Here is a 26,881-nt window from a genome sequence, read left to right on the forward strand (position 1 = left end):
CAAGAGCTTTTGAACATAGAGGAATGAAAGTTTTTTTTTGTTTTTAAAGCTAAAAGCAACGTTTCTAGAAACGGCTAAAAGAACGTCATAGTCGCCATGTTTTTTTTTTTTAAGGCGTTTCAATCCAATCCACAATCTTCGCGGCAATCCAGTAGCGGCACGTATTTTCGTTCCAACACGTTTCGCGTCGCCTTGTTATTGTCGTGTTTCCTTTACTAACGCCTTTCGTATTCGTCTCAGCGACAGAGACGTGTAGTGCTTCACGATGGTGAAGTTATCGCAGGACCTCATACAGATGGCCGCGCAGTCCATCAATCCAGTACGTGACAGAGAGATCGACTTGAGAGGTGAGAACGTTCTTCTCGTCCCCTCACCCCCCATCTGTGATTGCCTCGGTGCATTGCTTGATTGAAATTTTACTGTTGTAACGCAGGTTACAAGATACCTGTTATTGAAAACCTGGGAGCGACGCTGGTGAGTTTGCTGATGGAACGGAAGCAGTTGATTGGGACGAGCTGCATGTCACTTTCAAACATTGTAGTCGGGCCTGATTTGATTATGCAATTGCTTTATCCGCGCTCCGTTTCTTCTGTTGGAGTAATTGGTTAGTGAAAATCAAAGGTCGATGACGCAGTTGGCTATTAGAACAAGTTTGGTATAAGTGTTAAGAGCTCGTAAGGTATGCGAAAGCTGCGCAACTACCAGTACGCCTTAGAGTATGCCAGGTGTTTTGGAGGTTCATAATAAACCTTCGTACGACGTTAGACATTATCCGCCGTTAATGGATGACATCATGGACTAGATAAAAAAAAAATGGAGGGAGAGAGAACAAGTATGAAAAGGAACATATTAAAGTGCGAATTCAAGGGTTGAATTGTGCATTGTTTACATACGTACTTCGATGTGTGTTTTGCTGCACAGTCATTGCTTTTCTCCGAGTCTGTGCACAGCAGTGCGCGCCCTGCGTTTACAGTTACAGCAGTTTCCATGCATTGTTGGCGCTGCTGACGAAATGCTGGATAACATGTAATAGAGCTTGTTTTGCACGATTGATTTGCTGGAAGGCAGGAATTTTCGTTCATTAAACCAATTATTCCTGAACAAGCAGTAAAATTTTGCCTTTGCTTTACTTAAAATTGCAACATCAGTTTCTGTAAGCAAGCTCCGCTCGGTGGTCTAGTGGCTAAGGTACTCGGCTGCTGACCCGCAGGTCGCGGGTTCGAATCCCGGCGGCGGCGGCTGCATTTCCGATGGAGGCGGAAATGTTGTAGGCCCGTGTGCTCAGATTTGGGTGCACGTTAAAGAACCCCAGGTGGTCGAAATTTCCGGAGCCCTCCACTACGGCGTCTCTCATAATCATATGGTGGTTTTGGGACGTTAAACCCCACATGTCAATCAATCAGTTTCTGTAAGCAAGGAACGTTCATGGGTGAGCACGCTGATGCGAATAAAGACCTTGAGCAGTTTGTTTTGGTTTGTGTGTAGAAGAGTGTGTATATAAAGATCAATTACTCATTGGGGAGCCTATTGAGGTAAAAATTATTTCTCTGAAGAGTACAAATGGGCTGTTATGTGCACAGCGGACATTCCCCAATTTTGGAGGGGCAGCTCACTACTGTCGCTAAAGTGGAACTGTATGACCATTGCATTTTGCCACTTCCAATGTATAAGGAATAAACAGTGCAGTGCATCCAAATATGATAGTCATAACCTTAAGAGAATGGATTACATCGGAATGGATCAGAAAACAAATGGAGCAGTATCCTAGTGGACCATGATAGAAAGGAATTCCACCTTGGCAGGTCACTTAATCAGGACATACAACTGGTCGTCAGAGTGACGAAATTGATTTAACCAATGCTGATGTTTGGTATTGTTGGTGTGAGGCGTGACATATTAGTGGTCAAGCACTTGAAAGACGGAGACACAGCAACAATGCAACACCAGTACTAACCCTCAGTAAGTCCGTTTATTTTACAATTGAAGCACATGTACCACACACGACATAGATTCGCTTTAGTACCTGCCATGCAAACAATCAATGCACTTGCTTGTTTTCTGTTTTTTATGTTCATACAGATTATGTTTTCGAAGCACTGCACCCTTAACATGAATGACGGTGGCATAATCGAGTGCAGTTGCTTGAAATACAAAAATGTCATTTCTCTCTTTGTTAAGGCAAGGGATGGGGTGCTTACACAATCAATACCCAAAGCTGCTATTTTGGCTACTTCTATGATGAGTCTTGTTAATTCATCCTTGTGTGATGATACCACGGTGGTATTCTGGAAAATAGGTACCAATTTCGCCAATTTGATAAACTTCCCTATTTTAGTGTCATGCTGTGCCAAAATACCTAGCCAGCATCAAAATCATCGCTGTTTTTCTAATTTCAGCACAAATAAAGGCCGTGTTAGCCAACTGGAGCTTAGGCATCTTTAGCCAATCAAATTCCAATGCGAGACCCTTGCCCTAACTGTGAAAGAAAAGGGCTGCAGTGCCAAAATTTCTCGCTCTTGTTCTGTCGCATGCGGAATGCTTGTCAAGCCACCTTTGTCGTAGTGCACTGGTGCCGTGCAGAAAAAGCATACAGAGATTTTGAAGGGGCTGTCAGGGCTAGTTGGCTTGGTACATGGCATATTTTATTCCTCAATTGCTCATGCATGTATGCACTGCATGATTGTGAGTACTAGCTAATGTCTAAAAAACTTACTGGCAGTCATTAAGAGGTGTGTATGATGCTATCACAGCCCTTGGAAACAATAATCAAAGCCACACCTTATGTTTATTTATTTTTTTTATTGTGTGGCACCACTCCCACTCGCTCCTGCTTTACGAATCTCCCCAATTTCAATCTCGCCAATTTGGCAGATTCACATTCGAACTTGCAGATTCTGTCAAATGATTTGGCAGCTGGTGCAAATGCTATTGTGGACTTCATTATTGTATACAGTGTAAGGTAGTTCAAAACACTGCCTTTATCTAAATAACAGTGGTAGTGTGCACTGTACATAAGTTGGGTAATGTTCAATAGTTTTTACATATTTTCTTGTTTCATAAAACTAAGCCATCTTTAAAAAGGAGAAGGTTTGGGCGTGTTGGTTATTCATAGTTCTTCATAAAACAGAGCGCACAAAACACGGGACAGAAAGAAATTGGGATCTTTTCTTTCTTCCCCGTGCTTTTTGCACTCTGTTTTATGAAGAACTAAGCCATCTTTGTTATACTGCTTCAAACAGGGGATTTCTCATTCTAAAAAGTAAGGCCGCTGTGGTAGCTCAGTGGTTAGAGCATCGAACGCGTTATTCATTCTAAAAAGTACGTTTTTTTTTAATAACCTGCTCCAAATTTGGATCTTCGTGTTCTGAAAGTAACATTGTGCTGCTTCAAAAATTGCTCCAAATCCTACTTCGACTGTCACACTCCTATACAGGGCACTGCTAGCAATCCACCGCGTCTTTTGATAGTCAGTCATTAAGGCAGTGGTTCGTCTGCTCAAGATTGTTTGCCAAGATGTGGAGAGTGCACCCAAGGATATTGGAGGGCTTGGTTGGGTGACACAATGCAGGAATTTACTGGCATAAAACTGAATCTGCTCATGCAGGGCAGACTTGCTACGAGCCTTCATCTCGTCATGAGCATAAAACAGGCTGCTGCTGTTGATGATGGTTGATAATAAGACTCATAACTACTTGGCGTGTCTGGGAGGAAATATTAAAACACACAGTTGCTTGTCTGACTGTTTGGTCAATATTGTAATGAGTGTGCCCTGAAAGCGTTCGCGATATTAGCTGTGCTGACCGTATGTAACTAATTTGGTGCGTCGTACAGGATCAGTTCGACTGCATCGACCTGTCGGACAACGAAATTAGAAAGCTGGACGGTTTTCCACTGCTCAAGCGTCTCAAGTCCCTGATGCTAAACAACAACCGCATATGGTGAGTAACTTATTCGCTGTTTAGCACTGTGAAGCACAATGGGCAGGACAGGCGCCTGTATATTCCTAGTTCAAGGTTTTCTTGTACCTTATCACCACATCTTGTTTCAAGTGGTTCGTCGTTGTTTTAGTATTAGGTTAGTGAGTGCAGGGCTTGTGCTATATCATCTGCTCAGAGTAATTCGAAATTGTGGGCATGTCAAACCGGTACTGTCCTTGCGTCACATGCCTTAGCTCCCAGCAGAGCACAAGGTTGTTAGGATTCGACTTGCAAGCAAGTCTTTCACTCGGGCATTAAAAAAGACACCGGTTAAGGAGCACTTGCGCAGAATGCTAAGCTCACCATCGCACAAACTTGCGGAACACAATTTCATGGGCATGTCATATGCCTATGAAACGCTCATGTAATAATGAAACCACCTGTATGCCAAGATGTGCATTGACCATACAGAATGCGCACTACATCTGCTCATGCAGGCTTTATAAAAGAAACCGAGCGCAAGTTGTCTACTTTACCTTATGCACTCAAGCTCTGCCACCTTGCTGGGTTTCATGTATCATTTAATGTGCAGTGCCTAGTTCAAGCTAAAATACTCATGTTTTATAGTTTGGTTGTGCATTAAAAAAAAGACAAAAAGGTCCAAAAATGAATTCGTTTGCATCTCTCGTGGCTAGAGCTGCATGTTAACTCTGTCTGTATGTTGAGCTCGTCGATCCGTGTCAAATATTTGTATGATATTGTTTGTCAGATCTACATGGAGTGTGTGCATAACTTAAACAGAACAAAATGTGTACGCGAACAAAGCTAAACAACATGCCTCTTGCATTACATTTACCTGTGTAAAAATACATGCACGTTTGCAAAAAGATGCGCGCCTCTACTTTAACACAAACACAGCTGATACTCTCGCCCTTTATGGCAGCTAAGGGGCTACGGCATTTCGATGTGAAGCACGCGGGCACAGATTCTTCACCAACCCACTGCAGTGGCATTTTTATGAGTGCGTGCGAAAATGCCCACATGGCGGTACTTTAAATTAATGCACATGGGTAAGGACTCCATGTGGTCGAAATCCACGATATTTTCCTCTACTGCTGCATGCCTTTGCATGTAAACTCTCAGAATTTATCCGCTTCATATGCTCAGTGTGATCGACTGTCTATAAATGCGTGAAATTTACACAACTTGGTGCCAAGTTTCTGCAGACTCGATTTCAAACGAGTTATCAGAATAACATATTTTATATTTTATTAATAAACACCAGATGGTCGAAATTTCGGGAGCTCTTCACTACGATGACCCTCATAATCATATACTACTGGTATTGGGAATCTAAACCTCAACAGTTATTAGAGTATTAAACAAACATCCATGTGTAGGAAAGTATTTGATCCAGAAGGTATACGTATAACAAAATTTATGCAACACGAATGCTTAATTGACCATTCACGGTCATTCACGATCTTTCCCTTTCCAAGAGTGCACAGGAAGGGCAAAAGTAAGGCCTGTCTCCAAACGAGGGTGCCGTGTTAGTAAGTGCACGGTTCATCTGAGTGTTGTTCATTAGTCATAAGTATATTTTCCTCATCACTTCATTATTTTTTTGTTCGTTTGTGTGCGTCTTTGTAGTATTGTATGATGTTTTTCTGATACATATACACCTAAACCTCAATATAATGAACATGGATGTAACGAAATATCGGTTATAACGGTGTAAATGAAAAAATAGTGTTGCAATAGATACAGTGTAAGGAATGACATTTATAACAAATTTTCAGATATAACAAACTTATTTTCCTGTAAGATGCAGTTTTAATTAGGTCTGACTGTATAACTTTTCTTCTTTTTCCATAACTTGTATTACATGCATTGTTTTTCTCTCTCTCTCGCCCTCTATTTGTCCTCACATTTAGCTCTCACTGCTGTTGCATTGCATGATAGGAGGTCTCCCTGATAGCTTTACCCTGTGGTATCTCCTGATGCTGTATGTACTATGTAATCCTGTGCCGAATAAACCTGAACTTGTGTCATAAAGAGATACCAGTTCTTAAGCAACACCCTCCTGCTTCGTTATTGTTCCTCCTTTGCCAGTCGCATTGCGGAGAACCTGCAGGAGCACCTGCCGGCACTTGAGACTCTGGTGCTGACCAACAACCAGATCCAGAACCTGGGCGACCTTGACCCACTGGCCAGCATCAAGACGCTCACCTACCTCAGGTGAGCAAAGGGGTGTGACCTGCCTCTGTAGAATACAGTAGACTAATTTAGTTTGAGATTATGAGAAATTCTCATGAATATTACTCTGGGCAGCATACTAACTACCTTTCTGTAAGCATCAAAGACACGGAACACTGACGAAAAACATGGGGCCAGCACTTACAAAAGCTATGGATCAGCACCGACCAGCCCTGTCTCAGTGTCTACTAACTACACTCATACGTCGTTACAACGAACTCACATCTGCCACTGAAATACTTCTTCATATCACAAAATGCGTTACAATCCATAATAAATAAAGTTTTTTTATTAAATGAAGTTTTTTCATTCCATTCCATCAATAATTTTTTACATTATATGGCAAAGCTATCAGTCACTTACTTCATTATAACCAATATTTTGTTATATGTATCTGAATTTATTAAATTCAGCTTTGAGTGTAGCGTTGTGATGTTTTCAACAGTGAAGCCTTCGAACAGAAATGATCATCATTGTGAAGCGGTACGCACATTCCTTATTTTCTTTTGTTGCCGTCTTCATTTTCCGCTTTGCTCCCAGAAATGCGTGCCGGTTTCTCCGGCGTAGGATGCCATAACAATCACGGGCGAAAGAGAACGAAATTTTAAAGTGAAAATCCGCATCACGAGGCGATTCGAGCTCTTGCATTCGCGAACTAAAGACGAGGTGTCAACTAACTGTCCAGGCATGCTACCAGGGTATAGTATAGCAAGGAGGTGGGAAAGGGAAGTAAGGTCAAGGAGGAGGGTAGAGTAAAGCATAGCATTGAAAGACAGAAAAAGAAAGGAGAGAAATATTTAGACAGAAAGAGATAGAATGAAAGAAAAAGAGAGAAATGGGGAAAAGCATGAAAGAGAAAGACAGAATGAGTAAGAAATCAAAAGAAATGTATAAAGAGAGAAAAAACAAACTAATCATGAACGGAGACAAAAGTGAAAGGCGTACATAAAAGAGCAGAGAGGTGAGAAAAATACAGAAATGGGGGACAAAATAAAAAAGAAGAGTACACTCATACGTCAGTAGAAAACAATTGTTTCTTACACAAAAATAAGTTCGTTCTATCCAAAAATTTGTTACGAAGGTATATTCCTAGAACTATTACTATTTCAATGCTATTTTGTAATCACTTTGTTGTATCCAATATTTCGTTTATATCTAGTTATGTGTGCGTTTGAGTGTAGTATTCGTAAAACAGCCAGAAATTCCTAGGCGTCCATCAGCTCCACTTTCTTGCTTTAGCATTCTACCTCTCGTGCAAGCAATGCTACCTACCTTTGTTTCTGGTGGGCATAGCAACGTCATAGGCTGCTCTGTGCCACGTTTCATTTCACAAGTTTTTGTTATCGTTCCGAAACACCACACGATTCTCGGCGCAAACCGCGCCTGCAGGTTTCGAGAAGGTTCCGGACTGTAGTAGATCATTTCGATAAGATCACGCCCACTGTGCGAACGGTACAGATTGTTCTGGAACCTACGCCACCGCCAGCGATAACGCTAGAACATTCGACGGCAAGGGTATAAATGCCGACGCGCTTCGCCGCTTGTCAGTTGTTGATCGAAGGCCGACGCTGCGTTCGCCGCTATCAGTCCGAGACTGCTATCTGTGCAAGACTGCTGCTGTAATTAGACTTTCCCTTTACCGGGCACAGGTTCGCCCAAATAAACAGGTAAATCCCAACACGAAGTTTTCTGTCTTTGGCCACGTCACGACCCCGTGACATCTGGTGGAGGTGCTGCTTCGTTCATGTACCGGACGCCCCCGTCAAGCCGTGAACCCAGCCCCCTTCGCGGAGAAGACACCGACGCCAACCAAGAGCAGCGAACGAGCCGTCGACAGCAAGGTCTCCCACCGGAGTACAGCCTGCTACAAGACAAGGCGCGGAAGACCATGACCTCGACTGCAGCGACAATGACAACCGGAGCATCCCAGCCCGCGATCGTCATTCATCAACCCAGGGAACCACCAACGTTCCATGGCTCATCGTTTGAAGACCCGGAAACCTGGCTAGAAACATACGACCGTGTGGCCGCCCTCAACCACTGGGACAATGAAGAAAAGCTCCGTCGTGTGTACTTCTACCTGGAAGACACCGCAAGGACCTGGCTAGAGAATCGGGAGTCCACGCTCCGAACGTGGGATGTCTTCTGCGGCGCATTTCTTCAAACGTTCGCAAGCGTCGCTCGCAAAGAGAGGGCCGCTGCTCTACTCGAGACCCGGGTTCAGCTACCAAACGAAAAGGTTGGAATTTTCACAGACGAGATGACCCGCCTATTCCGTCACGCTGACCCAGACATGCCTGAGGAAAAGAAAGTTCGTTTCCTCATGCGAGGGGTCAAACAGGAGCTCTTCGCAGGACTAATGAGGAATCCACCGAACACCGTCCAAGAATTTGTATCCGAGGCGACCACCATCGAAAAAACGCTGGACATGCGCACCAGACAGTATAATCGTCGCCTGACTCCAGAATGCGATGCTGCTCAAGCCAGTGACTCCGACGACCTGCGTGAAACGATCCGAGCGATCGTGCGGGAAGAGCTGCGCAAACTGTTGCCTTCAGCGCAGCCTCAAGTGGATTCGATCGCCGACATTGTGCGAGAAGAAGTCCGGCAATCGCTTCGAATTCCCGAAACACCGCCGCCCGAGCCAGAAACTATGAGCTACGCCGCTGCAGTGCGCCACAACGCTCCTCCCCATCCACGCCAAAACGCCGCCCCGTCACACTTCCGTCGCCAGACGCCACCGCCGCCACCACCCCAACCGACGTTCTACCGTTCCCCAGCGGGCCAGCGCAGTGCACCGAGAAAAACGGACGTTTGGCGTGCACCTGACAACCGCCCGCTCTGCTACCACTGCGGCGAGGCCAGGCACACATACCGCCGTTGCCAGTACCGACAGATGGGACTGCGTGGCTTCGCCGTCAATGCACCGCGTCCGCAGCCAGGAGATCGGCCACGTGACATCGCCGACTACCTGGCAGGAACTCAATGGACACCACGAAGTCCTTCCCGTTCGCCGTCGCCCAGCCGCCGCATGTCACCGCAGCCCCGGCAGTACTCTGGCCCAACGCGGGGCCGGTCTCCTAGCCCGTATCCGGGAAACTAAGGGCAGCAACCGATGGAGGTGCGGTTGCTGTGCGACGAACTACCGAAGATCCTCCGACGACGACGCCGACGCGACGGAGCTTTTTGAACACAACCCCAACCAGGAAAAGCCCTGAAGGCAAAAGCTCACTTACCGAAGGTGGCCGGACGACGCAACATGGAAGCAGCGGAACAAGCCGACGCAGCCGTGACCCGACGCCACGCCCTAACTGTAATGCGAGACGGCGAACTAGCGACCTCGACGTTCTTATCGACGGCCACAGTGTGACTGCTCTCGTCGATACTGGAGCCGACTATTCTGTCATCAGTCGGTCGTTCGCCGCGAAGTTAAAGAAAGTTAGGACAGCTTGGAAAGGCCCTGAAATCCGCACAGCCGGAGGTCATCTCGTAACGCCTGCAGGAATCTGCACAGCGAGAGTCACCATTAACGGCCGTATTTATCCTACAGACTTCGTAGTCCTGCAGCGTTGCTCGAGAGATGTCATCCTTGGCATGGACTTCTTATGCCTCCATGGTGCTGTCATCAACCTAAAAACAAGGTCGATAACGTTATCCACAGAAGAAGCACTACCGCCGCGCACGCCGTCAGGACACCATGCCTTGAATGTGCTGGAAGAACAAGTCACCATTCCGCCTCGCTCAAGCGTCATTATTTCAGTCGGCGCTCCTAAATCACCTGACTTGGAAGGCGTCGTTGAAGGCAATCAGCATCTGTTGGTCACCCGAAATATTTGCGTCGCAAGAGGAATCGCAGAGCTGCGGGGAGGCAAAGCAACGGTTATGCTCACGAATTTCAGCAATGAGTACAAACATGTGAACAAAGGAACAACGGTCGCATACATCGAAGAAATTGTCGAAGCCACCAGTGCTTTCGCCCTCGCCGATTCTGCGGAACCTGCTCAGAGGAACCAAGCCCCTCCCATAGCTTTCGAGGTCAATCCCAGACTTCCGAACGATAAGCAAGAACAGCTCAAGGCCCTGCTCCTGCAATACGAAGATTGCTTTTCGTCGTCATCGAAAATTCGGCAGACCCCAATCACGAAACATCGAATCATAACCGAAGAAAATGCCAGACCACTCCGTCAGAGTCCGTACAGGGTTTCGACGCGAGAACGTGAGGCAATGAAGAGACAAGTTGATGAAATGCTGCGAGATGACATTATCCAGCCGTCCAAGAGTCCGTGGGCATCCCCCGTGGTGTTAGTGAAGAAAAAGGATGGGACCCTACGTTTCTGCGTCGATTATCGCCGCCTGAACAAAATCACAAGAAAGGACGTGTATCCTCTCCCACGAATAGACGACGCCCTTGATCGGCTCCATAACGCCAAGTACTTCTCGTCAATGGACCTCAAGACTGGCTATTGGCAAATCGAAGTCGACGAAAGAGACCGAGAGAAGACGGCGTTTATAACACCGGACGGCTTCTTCGAGTTTAAGGTGATGCCCTTCGGCCTTTGCTCAGCGCCTGCAACTTTTCAACGCGTTATGGATACAGTACTGGCAGGATTGAAGTGGCAGACTTGCCTTGTGTACTTGGACGACGTCGTCGTGTTTTCCTCGAGTTTCGACGAGCATCTTCGGCGCCTTGAAGCTGTACTTCAAGCCATCAAGACGTCCGGACTCACACTGAAGCCAGAAAAGTGCAGATTTGCGCATGAGGAGCTCTTGTTTCTTGGGCACGTTATCAGCAAGTCTGGAGTTCGTCCCGATGCACGGAAAACATCCGCCATCGCCGATTTCCCGCCGCCCACTGACAAGAAGGCCGTGCGCCGATTTCTGGGCCTGTGCGCCTATTATAGGCGGTTCGTGAAAAACTTCGCCCGCATCGCCGATCCTCTCACTAACCTTACCAAGGCCAACTCGGAGTTCAAGTGGGAAACGCCACAGGAACACGCTTTCCAGGAGCTTAAACATCGCCTCCAGACGCCTCCGTTACTTGCCCATTTCGACGAATTCGCCGAGACAGAAATACATACTGACGCAAGCAGCGTAGGTCTTGGCGCCGTTCTTGTGCAGAGGGCTGACGGACTTGAAAGGGTTATTAGTTACGCCAGCCGATCGCTATCCAAAGCAGAAGCAAATTATTCCACAACAGAAAAGGAGTGCCTCGCCATCATCTGGGCTACGTCGAAATTTCGCCCCTACCTCTACGGCAGGCCCTTCAAAGTTGTGAGCGACCACCACGCCTTGTGTTGGCTTGCCACCTTGAAGGACCCTTCAGGTCGCCTCGCACGATGGAGCCTGAGACTTCAAGAATATGACATTACTGTCATTTACAAGTCCGGCAAAAAACACTCCGACGCTGACTGTCTCTCTCGTGCGCCTGTCGACCAACCGCTACCCGACGACTCGGATGACGACTACTTCTTGGGAACGATAACTACCGACGACTTCGCTGAACGACAGCGGGCCGACCCGGAACTTAAAGCCCTAATAGAATACCTCGAAGGCAGGACCACCGAAGTCCCGAAGGTATTCAAGCGCGCACTTGCGTCGTTCTTTCTACGAAACGTTCTTCTACAAAAGAAAAACTTTTCACCGCTTCGAGCTAAGTACCTCCTTGTGGTGCCTTCAGCTCTGCGACCAGAACTCCTGCAGGCCCTGCACGACGATCCGACGGCAGGGCACCTCGGTGTTTCCCGCACGCTCGCGAGGATACAAGAAAGGTACTACTGGCCACGTCTTACCACCGACGTCACTCGTTATGTGAGGACATGCCGGGACTGTCAGCGACGCAAGACACCGCCGACAAGGCCAGCGGGACTTCTGCAGCCAATTGATCCACCTTGCCGACCTTTCCAGCAGATTGGTATGGACCTACTGGGGCCGTTCCCGACGTCGGCTTTCGGAAACAAGTGGATCGTGGTAGCTACCGACTACCTCACCCGCTACGCCGAGACAAAAGCCCTGCCAAAAGGCAGTGCATCCGAGGTAGCTAAGTTTTTCGTCGAAAATATCGTCCTACGTCACGGCGCCCCGGAGGTCCTTATCACCGACAGAGGAACGGCATTCACTGCCGACTTAACTCAAGCGATCTTGGCATACAGCCAAACAAACCACCGCCGGACGACAGCGTACCACCCACAGACCAACGGCCTCACCGAGCGGCTTAACAAGACGATCGCCGACATGCTGTCAATGTATGTCGATGTCGAACACAAGACGTGGGACACCATTCTTCCGTATGTGACCTTCGCATACAACACGGCGATGCAGGAGACGACGCAGATATCTCCATACAAATTGGTCTACGGAAGGAGCCCGGCAACGACGCTCGATGCCATGTTACCCAACGTCACCGACGAAGAAAACCTCGATGTGAGCGAGTACCTTCAACGCGCCGAAGAAGCCCGACAACTTGCGCGTCTTCGTATCAAGAATCAACAGACGACCGACAGCCACCGTTACAACCTTCGACGACACTTCGTGGAATACCAGCCCGGTGAACGTGTTTAGTGTGGACGCCGATACGCCGACGTGGACTAAGTGAAAAGCTTCTGCGACGGTACTTCGGACCGTACAAGGTGGTTCGACGTCTCGGCCCACTTGATTACGAGGTTGTCCCCGACAGCATCACGAACTCTCAACGACGCCGATCGCAACCTGAAGTCGTCCATGTCGCGCGCCTCAAGCCGTTTCATGCACGTTAACAAACTGAAACAGTGTTTTTTTGTATTATTGTTGTATTGTAATTTATTCATTGTACTTTCTTGCATTATTATTGTACCTTCATCTTTAGTTAAAGCATCGGGACGATGCCTTTTTTCAGAGGGGGGCAATGCCACGTTTCATTTCACAAGTTTTTTTTATCATTCCGAAACACCACACGATTCTCGGCGCAAACCGTGCCTGCAGGTTTCGAGAAGGTTCCGGACTGTAGTAGATCATTTCGATAAGATCACGCCCACTGTGCGAACGGTACAGATTGTTCTGGAACCTACGCCACCGCCAGCGATAACGCTAGAACATTCGACGGCAAGGGTATAAATGCCGACGCGCTTCGCCGCTTGTCAGTTGTTGATCGAAGGCCGACACTGCGTTCGCCGCTATCAGTCCGAGACTGCTATCTGTGCAAGACTGCTGCTGTAATTAGACTTTCCCTTTACCGGGCACAGGTTCGCCCAAATAAACAGGTAAATCCCAACACGAAGTTTTCTGTCTTTGGCCACGTCACGACCCCTAGACAATATCTAGTTATGTGTGCGTTTGAGTGTAGTATTCGTAAAACAGCCAGAAATTCCTAGGCGTCCATCAGCTCCACTTTCTTGCTTTAGCATTCTACCTCTCGTGCAAGCAATGCTACCTACCTTTGTTTCTGGTGGGCATAGCAACGTCATAGGCTGCTCTGTGTCATTACCAGCAAAAATTTTATATGTCAGCAATCGTACTGGTGCTCGTTGTCGTAGGTGTGCACGCTTGTGCGAGTATGGTGTGAAATGCACTGCATCCCAGGACAGCTAAGCCCCTTTTCAATGCCACGTGATACAATTGTAGTGCGGCGAAAGCAACCTTAAAGGGACTGATAACCGACGAACGTGAATTGAGATAACCCCACTAGCAGACGGATTGTATACCGTATCACCCAGCAAGAACCCTGCTTTTTTGATTAAATGCGAATTTGTATATTATTTTTTCCCTCAAAAGTACTTTTGGCGCTTCTGGCGGAAAAAAAAGTGAACATGCACATGTACCTACCACGTGGCCTTTTACAGTTGTAGTACGCTGTTAATTGTCACTATATAACAGCACATTTTTCATTATCATCTTTTGTAACATGAAGCACACTGATGCACGTTCGTTTGCACTGAGCAGAAAAGTGGCATCACCTTTGCTAAACACATGACCCGAAACTCGGTAGCAGCAGCATGAACGTTTGTAGCCGAGGGCCTCGCGGCCTTCGAGATTGCCTCCAGGAACGAATTGCCAGAACTAATCACAGAGGCCCCAAGCACCTAGCTCGCAAGGCGATAGAGAGATTTCATGTGACGACGAGCATTCGGAAAACTCATTCTGCCTACTTTTTATATTCCGAAGTTGTCAAAAATGTCAATATGACGGTGGTTAACTGCAGTTTCACCCACTGCTGTGAAAGGAAAACCTCGAGCATAATGCAAGGAGGGCTAGCAGTTTTGCTATTGCTTCACAGTATTGCTGGAGGACATCTATGTACAGCTCAGGGACTTTTCATGTTGAAAAACACAGTCGAATTTTGCTACACAATCGTTGCTTGTTGCCCTGGAAATGAAATTTCCAGTGCAACAAATTCTTGGTTCCCTGTCTGCAGTCCAGAGGAGTCAATGCATAAGTGTGCTCGCCACAAGGAACACCTTTTCTTCTGCTGTTCTGCTTCAACGAAATTCGAAAATGTGATTCCAGGCTCATATATTTAGTGCCATACAGTAAAGACAACCTTGAACATTTTCGTGCATTTTAGAACATAAAATTATGCATACAGTGTCTAAATTGCGTGTTGGCAATACCAGAAACCACCACTGTTAACTGAGCATAGGGGCTGCCATTGCATGATAGTGAAGGCAATGAGACTGCCCTGCTTTTGCCACTGGTTGGAGTTGCTTCTTAGCCGCTCCAAAGCTGAATCTCAGTCACCCAGTTGTCCGCGCTTCAGCCTGGGCTGCAACCACGGAGCGAAGCCTTTTCCGATGCCAATGCTTTTCGTGCTTGGCTGTAAGGGTCAGCAGTCAGAGTGACACTTCGTCTGCGTTATGAACGGGATCAGCCAGCCACGAATAGTGGTTGATGAGCATTGTGTAGCCAGCTACGAATAGTGGTTGATGAGCATTGTGTAGAAGGCACAATTCACGTCTCCACGATAGCACACCTGCGTCTCACCTTTGTCGGATACCTTGTTATCAGTGGATAGCTGATAATGTGGGCATGTTAGTGCAACTGTGCAGTTCATGTTGCACATCTGTGCCTCTGTTCAGATTGTTTGCAGAAGTCCTTTTTCCAGCGTGCTTTTCAACATGGCATCACTCTTCGTGTATGTGAATTGGGTCATGAAGTGGCTTTTTTCGGTGCTCTCGCCCATGCAGTTTACTTGTGCTATGGAACTGTGCGCCAGTATCTTGGCAGCAAAATGCAGTCCAGCGGCTATTCCGGCAAGTAACTGCTCGACTTGGGGATCAGAATCTGATTCTGTAAATGTCAGCCTGTCATATGAATTGTTACAAAATGAGATTCAGATTTTGATGAGAAAGCGAGATTTCAAAAGCAAGTTTAGTGAAACGATGCTGACTGGGTAAAACATGTCTTTTTTCCTTATTTTCGCTTAGCACTGCTTTGTGCTCTTATTTTTGTATGTCTGTGAACTACATAGATGTTTATTGTAACACATAATTTTTAACAGTGATATAATTTTTATTTTTTTTATCTTGCTGTTAGACATGAAAAAATCATTTGCGCATAACTACACAAAAGATTTTTGTCAGTCACCATAAAGAAATTAGACAATTTTTGTCATAGTTCGTCTGAAGGATTTACTTCAGCAATAAAAATATCACATATTTGGGGTGCATTTTGCGAAAAAAATTTACCCTCAAAGGGTCAACTTCTGCTGCTACAAATACTATGAAGTGTGAGCGCTCTATTGCGCCGTAGGAAACTCTGTCGAGAAAAATCAGCTTTCGGTTTCAGCATGAAAGAAGTCTACATCAGACCATCTCTTTTTTCTTTTGTATTCTTTCTGATTTACCTGGCAGACAATCACATTTATTTTCAACTCTCAGTTACATAAAACTGGGGCTGTGTGAAAAGCAAAATTTTGTGTGTGAATTGAATAATTTTCAAATTATTGTTTGCTGCTTTCGTAATTCAATGAAGCAAAATGACTGAGAAAGCTTGCAAAGGATCCTTCAGCATATTGTAAATTATATTCTAAAAAAAATTGTCACTTAGCTACGGTGCAACTGGGCACCACCGTATTGGGCTTATGAGAAAAAGAATTTCTCAGTCTTCAAATTTCCCACTTCAGTTAAGTCCTTCATTCAGAAAGAAGTGCAAAAAACAGAAAATGGTTTAAATTTGAAGGTAGCTTGAATTCAAGCAGCTTTAAAATACATTGAAAACATAGTAGGCCAGTCAAAAATTCAAAATTTGTTTGAAATTGCTGAGGGCTTGACTTATCAGATTTTATACAAGCAAGACTCAACTGTTCTTCGATTCAAGCATATGGTGGAATGCAGTTGTTTCTGTCAAAATAATTCGTAGTGCAGTTTTTTTTTTTTTTAGTAGCGATGGCTGCAGTATACTGTGATGCACTGTTCATGCAATTACTATCAGCTGGTAATGGTTACGGGCTTGTAAAACACGGTATCATGTGTAGCAAAGGTTCCTTCATGTCAGACTGCATTCAGAACGCATACTCACTTCAGTTTGCTCTACTGGTAAAATGTCAGCGCTATATTTCGACCGGTAGTCACAAAGAAATGCATAGCTTTTTTTGGTTTGTCCCACCGTCCCATACCGGTCGTTTTCGCAGCCTAATGAGGAACCCGGTGACGGTGAAGCGACACTACCGCTCCTACATCATCTACAGGATCCCCCAGTTGAGGGTGCTCGACTTCCGGCGCATCAAGCAGAAGGTAAGCGCATCTCTTCACTCTCCTTTTGCGCTGGTGAGTCATAGTCGTGATAGGTTCACTTTTGCCGGCTGTAAGTGTCGGCAGTAAGTGTCGGCAGTAGTACGGGGATGTCTTATCAATCATCTCTTGACTACTTCAGATGTCAGCTATGTGCTGTGTAAGCAATTATTTGTGTCTGCTAGTCCACTCCCGGGACGCTCGTATACATTCAAAACTCATTACAACACAGTTGAAGCTTACAAGAAATCAAGTTCATTATGTCCGAAAATTCGTTAGAAAGGTTATTATTAACAGTGTATTTATTGCAAGAGTATTTTTCATTAGCTCTTTTATAACTGTAACGAGAGCAGTGGGCACGGAGCTCGAGTAGAGTAAGAAGACGCGCTGGGATCGCAGCTTTGCATTCAGTTGGACCTTGCGCTAAATAAATCTCGTTTGTCGAGTCAACTCCTGCTTGTTCAACAACCCATTTCAAGTGGTGGAAGTGCTGGGATACATCTGGTCCTCACCGTGGAACTTTGCAGCCGTACATTCTGACCACCTTCTGCCATGACTGATCCAGGACCGTCTCAGGCCGCCACTCCAGATCTCGCACCCGTACCTGTCTTATGTGCTCCAGCAGCGTGACCCCCCCCCCCATATTTGGTGGCACAGAGAACCAAGATGTAGACAAATGGATTGCCGAGTATGAACTGGTGAGCGCGTACAATAAGTGGAACGCAGCCGATAAGCTCACAAATGTGAGTTTTTACCTGACCGACGTGATAAAACTATCGTACAGGAATCATCAAAATGATTTCAGTACCTGGTCGGAATTGGCAAAAACCCTCTCGAAAGTCTTCGGCCGTCCTGCTGTCCACCGCCTTCGTGCTGAACAGCGCTTGCGTGGCAGAGTACAGAGAACAAATGAGACTTTCGCGAGCTACATCGAAGATGTGCTCTTGCTCTTTCTCTGCAAGCTCGTCAGCCCGACTCGATGAGGCGGGCAAGATAAAAAACATCATGAAAGGAATCGACGACGGTGCATTCCAAATGCTTGCTGCGAAGAGTCTCCAGACGGTCGCCGAGGTGATTTAGCTCTGCCAAAGCTATGATGAGCTGCGTAGGCAACGTGCTTTCACACGTTGCGCTGCTCAAGACACCGCAGACCTCTCATCCCTCGACTATCGCCACGACACCGCCGACCACTCCACGTTGATGCCATTCATAAAGCAATTGATACGCGAGGAGGTCGTCCGGCAGATATCTATAATCACCAGAACTACCGAGCCTATGGCACCCTTGTCTCCTTCGCTTTGTCAGGTCATTGAATCGCAAGTTGCCAAAGCATTGCCGCCAGCTCAGGCGTCACCATCTGTTACCGCGCCACTAACATATTCAGGCACTGTTGCTCGGCCACAGGCTCCATCGTCTCCGGCTATCTACGAAGCAACTCGCCACGTTTATTCGTCGACGCCACCTGCCCGCCCGTTGACCGTCCCGTCTCCGGCTGTATACGAAACAACTCGGAACGTTTATATGACGACGACGCCTGCACGACTGTTTACGGTATCTTATTCAGCTAATAGTGCCCCTACCGTCAGCCAATGGCGCACTCCGGATAATCGGCCGATATGTTTTTCATGTGGCATCCCAGGCCACGTAGCTCGTCACTGCCGTCGTCGCAGCTTCCCTTCTCACGACATTGCAGGGGCCTCACATTACATGTCCACCATGCCCACTCAGCCGCGATATCCCGTTCCTGCCGATCCACCTCTAGACGTACGTCCCGGTCGCCGACCATCCGGCGCAAGCCGTTCACCTTCTCCTCCTCGTCGATCTATTTCTCCGATGTTACGTCGCAACAGCCAACTGCGAGGGGAAAACTGACGGGCGCAGTTCTGGAGGCAAGAACTGCGTTGGCAGCGAAAATTTCAAGACATAACTGCTGTCCCCCGAACGAAATCGAACTCTATATTGATGGCATTAAGGTGCACGGACTTGTTGACACTGGAGCTGCCGTATCTGTAATTAGCGAGAAACTGTGCCGAAACTTGAAGAAAGTGACCACGCAACTTACCGACTTATCTTTGCAGACAGCTACGTCCCATCATATTCAGCCTTCAGCTTTGTGCACTGCACGAGTCGTCATTCAAGGTGCGATGTACGTCGTCGCATTTGTAGTTTTATTCTACTCTTCGCACGACGTTATTCTTGGAGGGGACTTTCTTTCCTCAAACTCTGCTTTGGTCGACTGTGCTCGTTCCGAACTCGCGTTATCTGTGCCGTGCTATGACCCCAATGACGGCGCTTCGTGTAGAGTGTTTGCTTCTTCTGACGTTGACATTGCGCCTTTCTCAGCTGTTGTTGTTTCGGTGTCGTGTGCCTCTCCTCCGAAATCGCCTGTGTTGTTTATGTCATCGGTCACATCTGCATGCCATCGAAATTTCATGCTTCCGTTTGCCGTCATCGTTCTTCACAACGGTCTCGCTGTCATTTATGTGTGCAATCCCTCGGACAGCTTGTCACCCCTACTACGTGGAGAATGCCTGGGAAGCTACGAATCTTACGAGTGCATTCTTTCAGCTACTATACCCGATTCTATGGTTTCGCTCCCAATTTGTGCTGTCACTCCTACCAACGTGCCTAATGATGTTCTGGACGTCTTCTCGGATGCCATCAACTCTGAGCTTGCACCAACTCAGTGCCAAGAGATTATAAATCTTCTACTCTGTTTTCGCTCTTCATTCGATCGTGACCATTCAGCTTAGCGGTCGTTTACCGTATTGACACCGGTCAATAAGCCCCGCTGAGACATCGTCCGTATCGTGTGTCATCTGCTGAACGCCGTGCCATCGACGAACAAGTGGACTACATGTTCAATTGTGGCATCATCGAGCCCTCCAACAGTCCCTGGGCTTCCCCGGTTGTTCTCGTCAAGAAAAAAGACGGATCCATCTGGTTTTGCGTTGACTACCGCTGAGTGAACAAGATAACGTGCAAAGACGTATACCGTCTGCCTCGCATCGACGATGCTTTGGACTGCCTACAAGGAGCAGAGTTCTTTTCTTCGTTAGATTTACGCTCCGGCTACTGGCAGGTGCCCACGGCATAGGGTGACTGCCTGAAGACAGCCTTTGTAACACCGGATGGACTATATGAATTCACCGTTATGCCCTTTGGCCTCTGCAATGCACCTGCCACTTTCGAAAGGATGATGGATACTATCCTGCGAGGTCTGAAATGGAAAACATGCCTCTGTTATTTGGACGATATTTGGGCATTTTCAAGCATCTTTGCGACCCACCTCAGCCGCCTTGAGCAAGTTCTTACGTGCCTTTCCACAGCGGGACTTCAACTTAATTTGAAGAAATGCCACTTCGGCGCTCGCAAGCTTGTAATCCTCGGCGATGTGGTTTCTAAGGACGGCATTCTTCCGGACCCTACAAAACTTAATGCAGTCGCGGTGTTCCCAAAACCAACCACCATCAAAGAGCTCCGAAGCTTCATCGGCCTATGTTCGTACTTCTGGTGCTACGTCCGCAATTTTGCCTCAATTATCGCCCCTTTGACCAATCTTCTTGCCGGAACTTCTGATTTGTCAGCGTGGTCGCAGGCGTGTGATGATGCATTTCAGGAACTCTTGACGGCTCCTCACTGCGCCTCCCATACTTCGACATTTCGATCCGTCTGCATCAACAGAGCTTCATACGGACGCTGGTGGTGTCGGGCTAGGAGCCATACTGGCCCAATGCAAGGATGGCTTTGAAGAGTACGTCGTCGCCTATGCCAGCCGCACCTTCAGTGAAGCCGAGAAGAATTACAGTGTCACTGAAAAGGAGTGCCTCGCCATTATTTGGGCAATCGGAAAATTTCGGCCTTATTTATATGACGTCCGTTTGATATTGTGACATACCACCATGCGCTTTGCTGGTTATCTTCACTAAAAGACCCTAATGGTCGGCTCGCTCGTTGGGCATTGCAGTTACAGGAATTCGATATCCGTGTTATCTACCGTTCTGGCCGGAAGCATTCTGACGCCGATGTCCTGTCACGCTCGCCGTTGGCATCAGAGCCTGTCTGCTCGCCTATCTCTACCAGTGCTGCCTTGGCCATCAGCATTTCGGACATGCCTTCTGAGCAACCCAAAGGCGCTTGGATTTCTTCCTTTTTGGACTTTCTCTCAAACCAGACGCCCGCTCCAGTTTCTAGGACACTTCGCCGTCAAGCACAACACTTTGCTATTCGGGATAACCTGCTTTACCAAAGTGGTTGCTGGTCATTCCCCGACATCTCCACTCTGACATCTGCGCCACGTTCCACGATGATGACGCAATGTGGCCACGCCAGTGTGTTAAAAACATACACTTGCTTGCAGCTGCGGTACTACTGGCGTGGTATGTACCGTTTCGTTTGCCGTTACGTAAGGTCGTACCCTACGTACGAGCGACGCAAGATGCCTGTTCAACATACTACCGGTCCCTTGCAGCCGTTGCCATGTGCAACACAAGCTTTCGATTGCGTCGAAATCCACGTTTACGGTCCGCTTCCCTATACTTCGAGTAGCAACCGCTGGGTCATTGTCGCTATCGACCACCTAACCCAGTATGCTGAAACAGCTGCTTTACCTTCTGCTGCCGCAAACAACGTTGCATGTTTTATACTGCAAAACCTGGTTTTAAGGCATGGAGCACCTCGGGAGTTACTAAGCGACCGGGGTCGCGTTTTTCTCTCCGATGCCATCAAAGCATTGTTGAGCGAGTGTCTCATCATACACCACACTACCACAGCCTATCACCCGCAGACTATTGGCATGACAGAGCATTTTAATTGTACACTTGGAGATATGCCGGCCATGTACACTTCATCCGACCAGTCAAATTGGGATAACATACTGCCTTTTGTGGCATAAGCATAAAGACTGCAACGCAAAGCACCACTGGATTTTTGCCTTTCTTCCTTCTTTGTGGACGCGAGCCATCATCAACAATGGATCCTATTCTTCCTTATCGACCGGACCCTTCAGAGTTGACAACCGTTTCACGAGCAGCAGTACACGCTGAAGAATGTCGCAAGCTTGCTCGTGCGTTCACGTCACATGACCAGACGCGCCGAAAACATCGCCACGACGCCTCAACCACGCCTATGAGCTTTGCTCCTAACTTACTGGTGTGGCTACAGATTCCTTCTACTCCTCCGGGACTCTCCCACAAGCTTTCGTCTAGGCACCATGGTCCCTATCGAGTTGTACGCCAAACATCCCCTGTAAACTACCTTGGTCGAGCCGCTGGACGCATCTCCAGACAAGTGCCGTCGGGGACAAGAAATCGTACACCTCTCTCGGCTCAAGCCATACCATGACCCTTCTGTGTACACCTGTCCTTAGGTCGCCAGGATGGCTCCCTCATCGCCCGGGGGTGATTGTAGCGAGGGCAGTGGGCATGGAGCTCGAGCATAGAAAAGGAAGAAGACTTGCTGTGATCGCAGGCTTGCGTTCATGTAGCCCTTGCGCTAAATAAATATCTCTTTCGCAGAGTGAGCTCCTGCTTGTTCTACACCCCGTTTCATAACCAATATTTCGTTGTATCTCTGTTTATTATATTGAGGTATGAGTGTAGTACCTCAACGTATGTGCACCTTGAAATTCCCCACTCAAGGCATTATCATTGTGAGCCTGACTGCGCCCACTGCAGGGCAAAGGCCTTTCCCATGTTCCGCCAATCAACCCAGTCTTGTGTTTGTTGTGGCCCTGTTTTACCCGCAAACTTAATCTCATCTGCCTGCCTAACTTCCAGCCTCCCCTTTGCCCGCTTGTCTTCTCTTGGAATCTACTTGGCTACTCTTGATGACCTCTTGCCTTCACAATATTTGCGCTGCGCATGCTTATTTCTTCTTGATTTTGGCACTACCATGTCTTTTTGAATTACAGCCACCTTACAGTTCAGTCAACCAAAGCATGAGGCAGAATTTCATATCTGGCGCTCAACAGTAATAAAGAAATACACGGAGAATAACCAATCTATGTGTGGAGCGGCTAGTACTTGTTTGAAGTCTTCTATTGCTACATCTCTTTCTGCCCCGATGTTTCAAAGAAGCCTCGTTTGTCACCATCTGTAGGAACGGCTCGATGCCCAACAGTTGTTCAAGGGCAAGCGGGGCAAGCAGCTCGAGAAGGAAGTGGGCGTCGTGAGCGGCGGAGGCGCCGCTGCCACCCGCAGCAGCAGCGGCAGCAGCGCATCGGCGCAGCCCCCACCCCCGGGGTCAGGACCGACGCCACCGGCTGCCTCCTCAAGCCGGAGCAGCCAGCTGGAAGCCCTCAAGCAAGCCATGTCGCGTGCAACCACCTTGGACCAAGTGGAGCACCTCAGCACGGCCCTGCAGTCGGGCGCACCCCTGACACCCACGTCCAAGTCCTCGTCCTCAAGCACGAGGCCGCCAGGAAGTGGGTGCTACTATTGAGGGGGGCACTGTCCTCTTTCTCTCCTATTTATCCTTTCTCTTGCCGCTTAGCCTCACCTCTTTCTTCTTTCTTTCACTCAGCTTTTTTTTCTAGCGTATGTTCGAGCAGTAGAACTGAAAACGATGACCGAAGAAGAGACAGACATGCGCAGAGGGACATCTGTGTCTGTCTTCTCTTTGCCGTCATTTTTTCAGTTATGCTGCCCAAAGCAGTGCTAGATATGAGCCAACTGTAGTAGACTCTCGGTAAACAGAAGTCTCTTATGTGAAACTACTGCTTAAACAGTACGATCTAGTACTAATTTGATTAGTTTATTGCTTGAGTTCTGCGCCGCTGCTCATCTCTCAGCAAACAGAACTCCTGTTAAACGGAATGCATCTTACTGGTCGCTTCACGTTTCGTGTCAGCGAAAGTCTACTGTAGCTGCGTCAAATACCATTCTAAATTTCTTTCATTCACGTAATCTAATATAGGGCTTATCTGCCCTTGCAAGTATTGAGAACTCACATACGTTTGCAAACACTCTTTGTCTCGAGTCTGCTTCTCCGTTCTGTCTGGCGGACAGAAATCGAAGCAAATTTGTGGCACTTTCGTGCTTCACAGCACCAAAGCAAGCAGAATGTTCAAGTAGTGAGGACCAAGGGCTCGTAATGCTTCATTCTTAGCATGGGTTAAAAGAACCAAAAGCTAAATTTCATTCTTGTTTTTCACTATCACTGCAAGAAATATACAGCAAGGTCAAACTCGGGGAGGAACCTGGTCACCGCTTTGCTGTGTTGTCACAGTGGTGACCTGTAGTAGCTATCGTCGAGATTCACATCATAGGGACGGCCCGCTCATGTATGGGTCCTCTCACTTTAACCTGTCGCATCTCATTTAGCCCGAACCTTGTAACTTCTGCAAAGGGGATTTGCCTGAAAAAAATATCCCCGGCCACATTTTCGTCTCTTTACTAAAACTCCCCAGGAGTCGTCACGGAAGTGCGAGGTCCACTTAAGTCAAGATGCAAGTTTTTTTCCTGCGCTCAGTGGTGCATAGAGTAGTAGGCTTGAAGTCAAGGTGCTGTAGTGTACGCGCATTTCAGCCATGCTTTCCGGGTGGCCAAAGCGAAGATCTCTTGCAGGTGCTGCTGCGCCAGGCCATGTGCTGAGCTGCTGCATCCAACAGAGGCAGCACTGCAAAGCGTTTAGGAGCTGTGAAGCTTATCGATGCACCATCGTTAACTTCGTGCTGTGTTGCATGTGGAACTGCTTGCTGTCCTCCAGCACTCCGCTGTCCTTTCATGCAGGGCTGCAATGTTGGATATGATGCGGCCACATTCTTTTGTGTCGTGCATGTGCATGCAAAGGGCATTCTGGGGCTACGGGGCACAACGAAACAGTGTGTTGATTCAATACAAGAAACCCTGACTCTTCACAGAGGAAGCAGCGCAGGTTCATAACTATCACGTCTATGTTGTTTTTTTTCTTATTCACACACACCTGGTGTTTATGGGAATCCGAGAGAATATTTTTGATAGCAAAATATGTACAGTAAAATGCCACTTGAACGAATGATGCTTCATAAGCTATTCAGTTTTATGAAGCATCATTGAAACAAATGGTAACACACTTCACTTTCACGAAATTCAATGCCGAGCTCAATTCAATTCTGTGAACATAGTCCATGCCATCATTTGATGCCTCCCATGTCAGTTTGATCACTTATCAAGTACAGCCTCACTTTTTCTAGCATATTTTCACCGCAGCCGCTGCGATCAGCTTCGCCAGCGGTGTGCCACCAGAGCTACTAACAGAGGCCCTAATTTTAAGTTGACAGTGGCATTACCATGAGACAGTGATTCTCGATTGCCTTAATCATTGAAGAGTATGCACAAAAAGTTCCAGCTAAATAAGCACAGATGTGCTTAGATAAAGTGATATTTTGTGCGAGAGAAGGTTCATAAAAGCTTGGACAAAGAAACTCAGTTCGTGACCACTGCTTAATATCACTGCATTCACCACAACATGCTTGTTGAGCATGTGAATTCATATGCAATCAAGCAACTGGCAAACAGATCGGTTGAAATTTAGTATGACTACCTGAACTTTCCTTTAGCGTGCGATAACAAGCTGCAACATGTTGACAATTTTTTCCCTGGAGTATCTTGAAATTTGTGCAAGTGAACTTTTTTTGTACTTGCTTGCTGTACAACCAATTGCAAAAGTCTGACTCTTGAAACTCGTGTTCCTGACGTGTGCATGCTCTGGCTAAAGGCTTGACTTGCCAGTGCAGCCAAGCGTTCAGCAATAGTGAAGACTAAATAATACAAGTTGTAAAGAAGCGAATGAAAAAATATTCCACTTTGGTATGGCAGTGTAAGGTTTTTTTTACTCAGATGCCAAGGCGGGAAGAGCATTTGTGCGAATTTCTGTCACCGCTTTTCTTCTTGTCTACTTTTACAGCGGAGGATGTTGAAATGGAGGAGATGAACGGCCACTGAAGGGATCCCAAGATCATTCCGGAAAAAGTCGTTGAAAGTTTTGTGTCCTCTCAAGTCTCACCATGATTCACAAAGCCCCCCCCCCCCCCCCACTATACATATATTTTTTTTTTTCTTTCAGTCGCTTCCACGCTCTCGGCTGGCCAAGGTGACGTAAGAAGCTTTGTCTTGTGTGCACATTTTGAAATGACTGCATGCAGCTGCTCCAACCGTTTCCCCAATTTCCTTAACAACTCAAAAGTGCTGACAAGAACAGATACGGCACGTTTGGTTTATAATCTTGCGAGGCCAGCTGCAGAGCAGTGCGAGAAGCGGTGTCACTCGTGAAGCTAATAAATTTTCAATATCAGTCTTATATTTCTTTGTTTTTTTTTGCTGTGTTACTGTTATCTACTGTTATCTACTGCGGTGTTCCTGTTGTATAAGCTGCTGTGTTCCTGTTGGGAGTGCTATCCCAAGTCATCAGCTCAACCCTTGGACATCATCTGTTATTGCTTAGTGCTGGTTCATTGGAGTACTTATTATCTAAATTGGGAAATGCATATTCAGATACACTCAAATCTTTTTTGACAAAGTTTATATTATTTATTGTTTATTTATGTACTGATACTGCAATCCCCAGGGGGGATTTAAGCAGGGTGGAAATACATCGTCATAGAAAAAAAAATTCTGGCAGCAAAACAAAGAAGGGTAGCAAACATTGCCTCCAAAAAATACAATACAAATACATCAGTTAGTTGAATCTTACACCAAATCAGTTCGTTATATCCAAGAATTCTTTGTAAAGGTATGTTCTCAACACTGTCTAGTGCAGTACTACTTTTCATTCACTTCATTACAACAGATATTTTGTAGATCTGAGTTCATTATATCGAGGTTTGAGTGTGCAGTGTGTTCTATAAACATCACCAGAGTGATACATATCTTGCGATATTACGGTACCTACGAAAGTTACATGTACTGAGATAATTCACACATCTTTTGTGCTTAATATATGCACAGGTTTCCATTGTAACTGTTTGTTATGCTGGTCTTTACGATAAAAAAAAAAACTTAAGCGCTGCCCATCTCAAGGATAGTGTTG

The 26,881-nt window shown here is 46.8% G+C and overlaps 1 protein-coding gene across 1 annotated transcript; it reads left to right on the forward strand.

The window, feature by feature from the left end:
* The first annotated feature begins 142 nt into the window (after positions 1-142).
* LOC119180800 (U2 small nuclear ribonucleoprotein A') lies at positions 143-25,911 on the forward strand. The gene is made up of 7 exons (XM_037431936.2): positions 143-347; positions 434-474; positions 3,832-3,938; positions 6,030-6,155; positions 16,774-16,876; positions 22,973-23,297; positions 25,760-25,911. Exons 1-7 carry the CDS (start codon positions 266-268, stop codon positions 25,795-25,797), a joined length of 822 nt encoding a protein of 273 aa, XP_037287833.2. The 5' UTR covers positions 143-265; the 3' UTR covers positions 25,798-25,911.
* Positions 25,912-26,881: the final 970 nt, after the last annotated feature.

The sequence above is a fragment of the Rhipicephalus microplus genome, chromosome 10 (genome assembly GCF_043290135.1).
Source record: "Rhipicephalus microplus isolate Deutch F79 chromosome 10, USDA_Rmic, whole genome shotgun sequence".
NCBI lineage: Eukaryota > Metazoa > Arthropoda > Arachnida > Ixodida > Ixodidae > Rhipicephalus > Rhipicephalus microplus.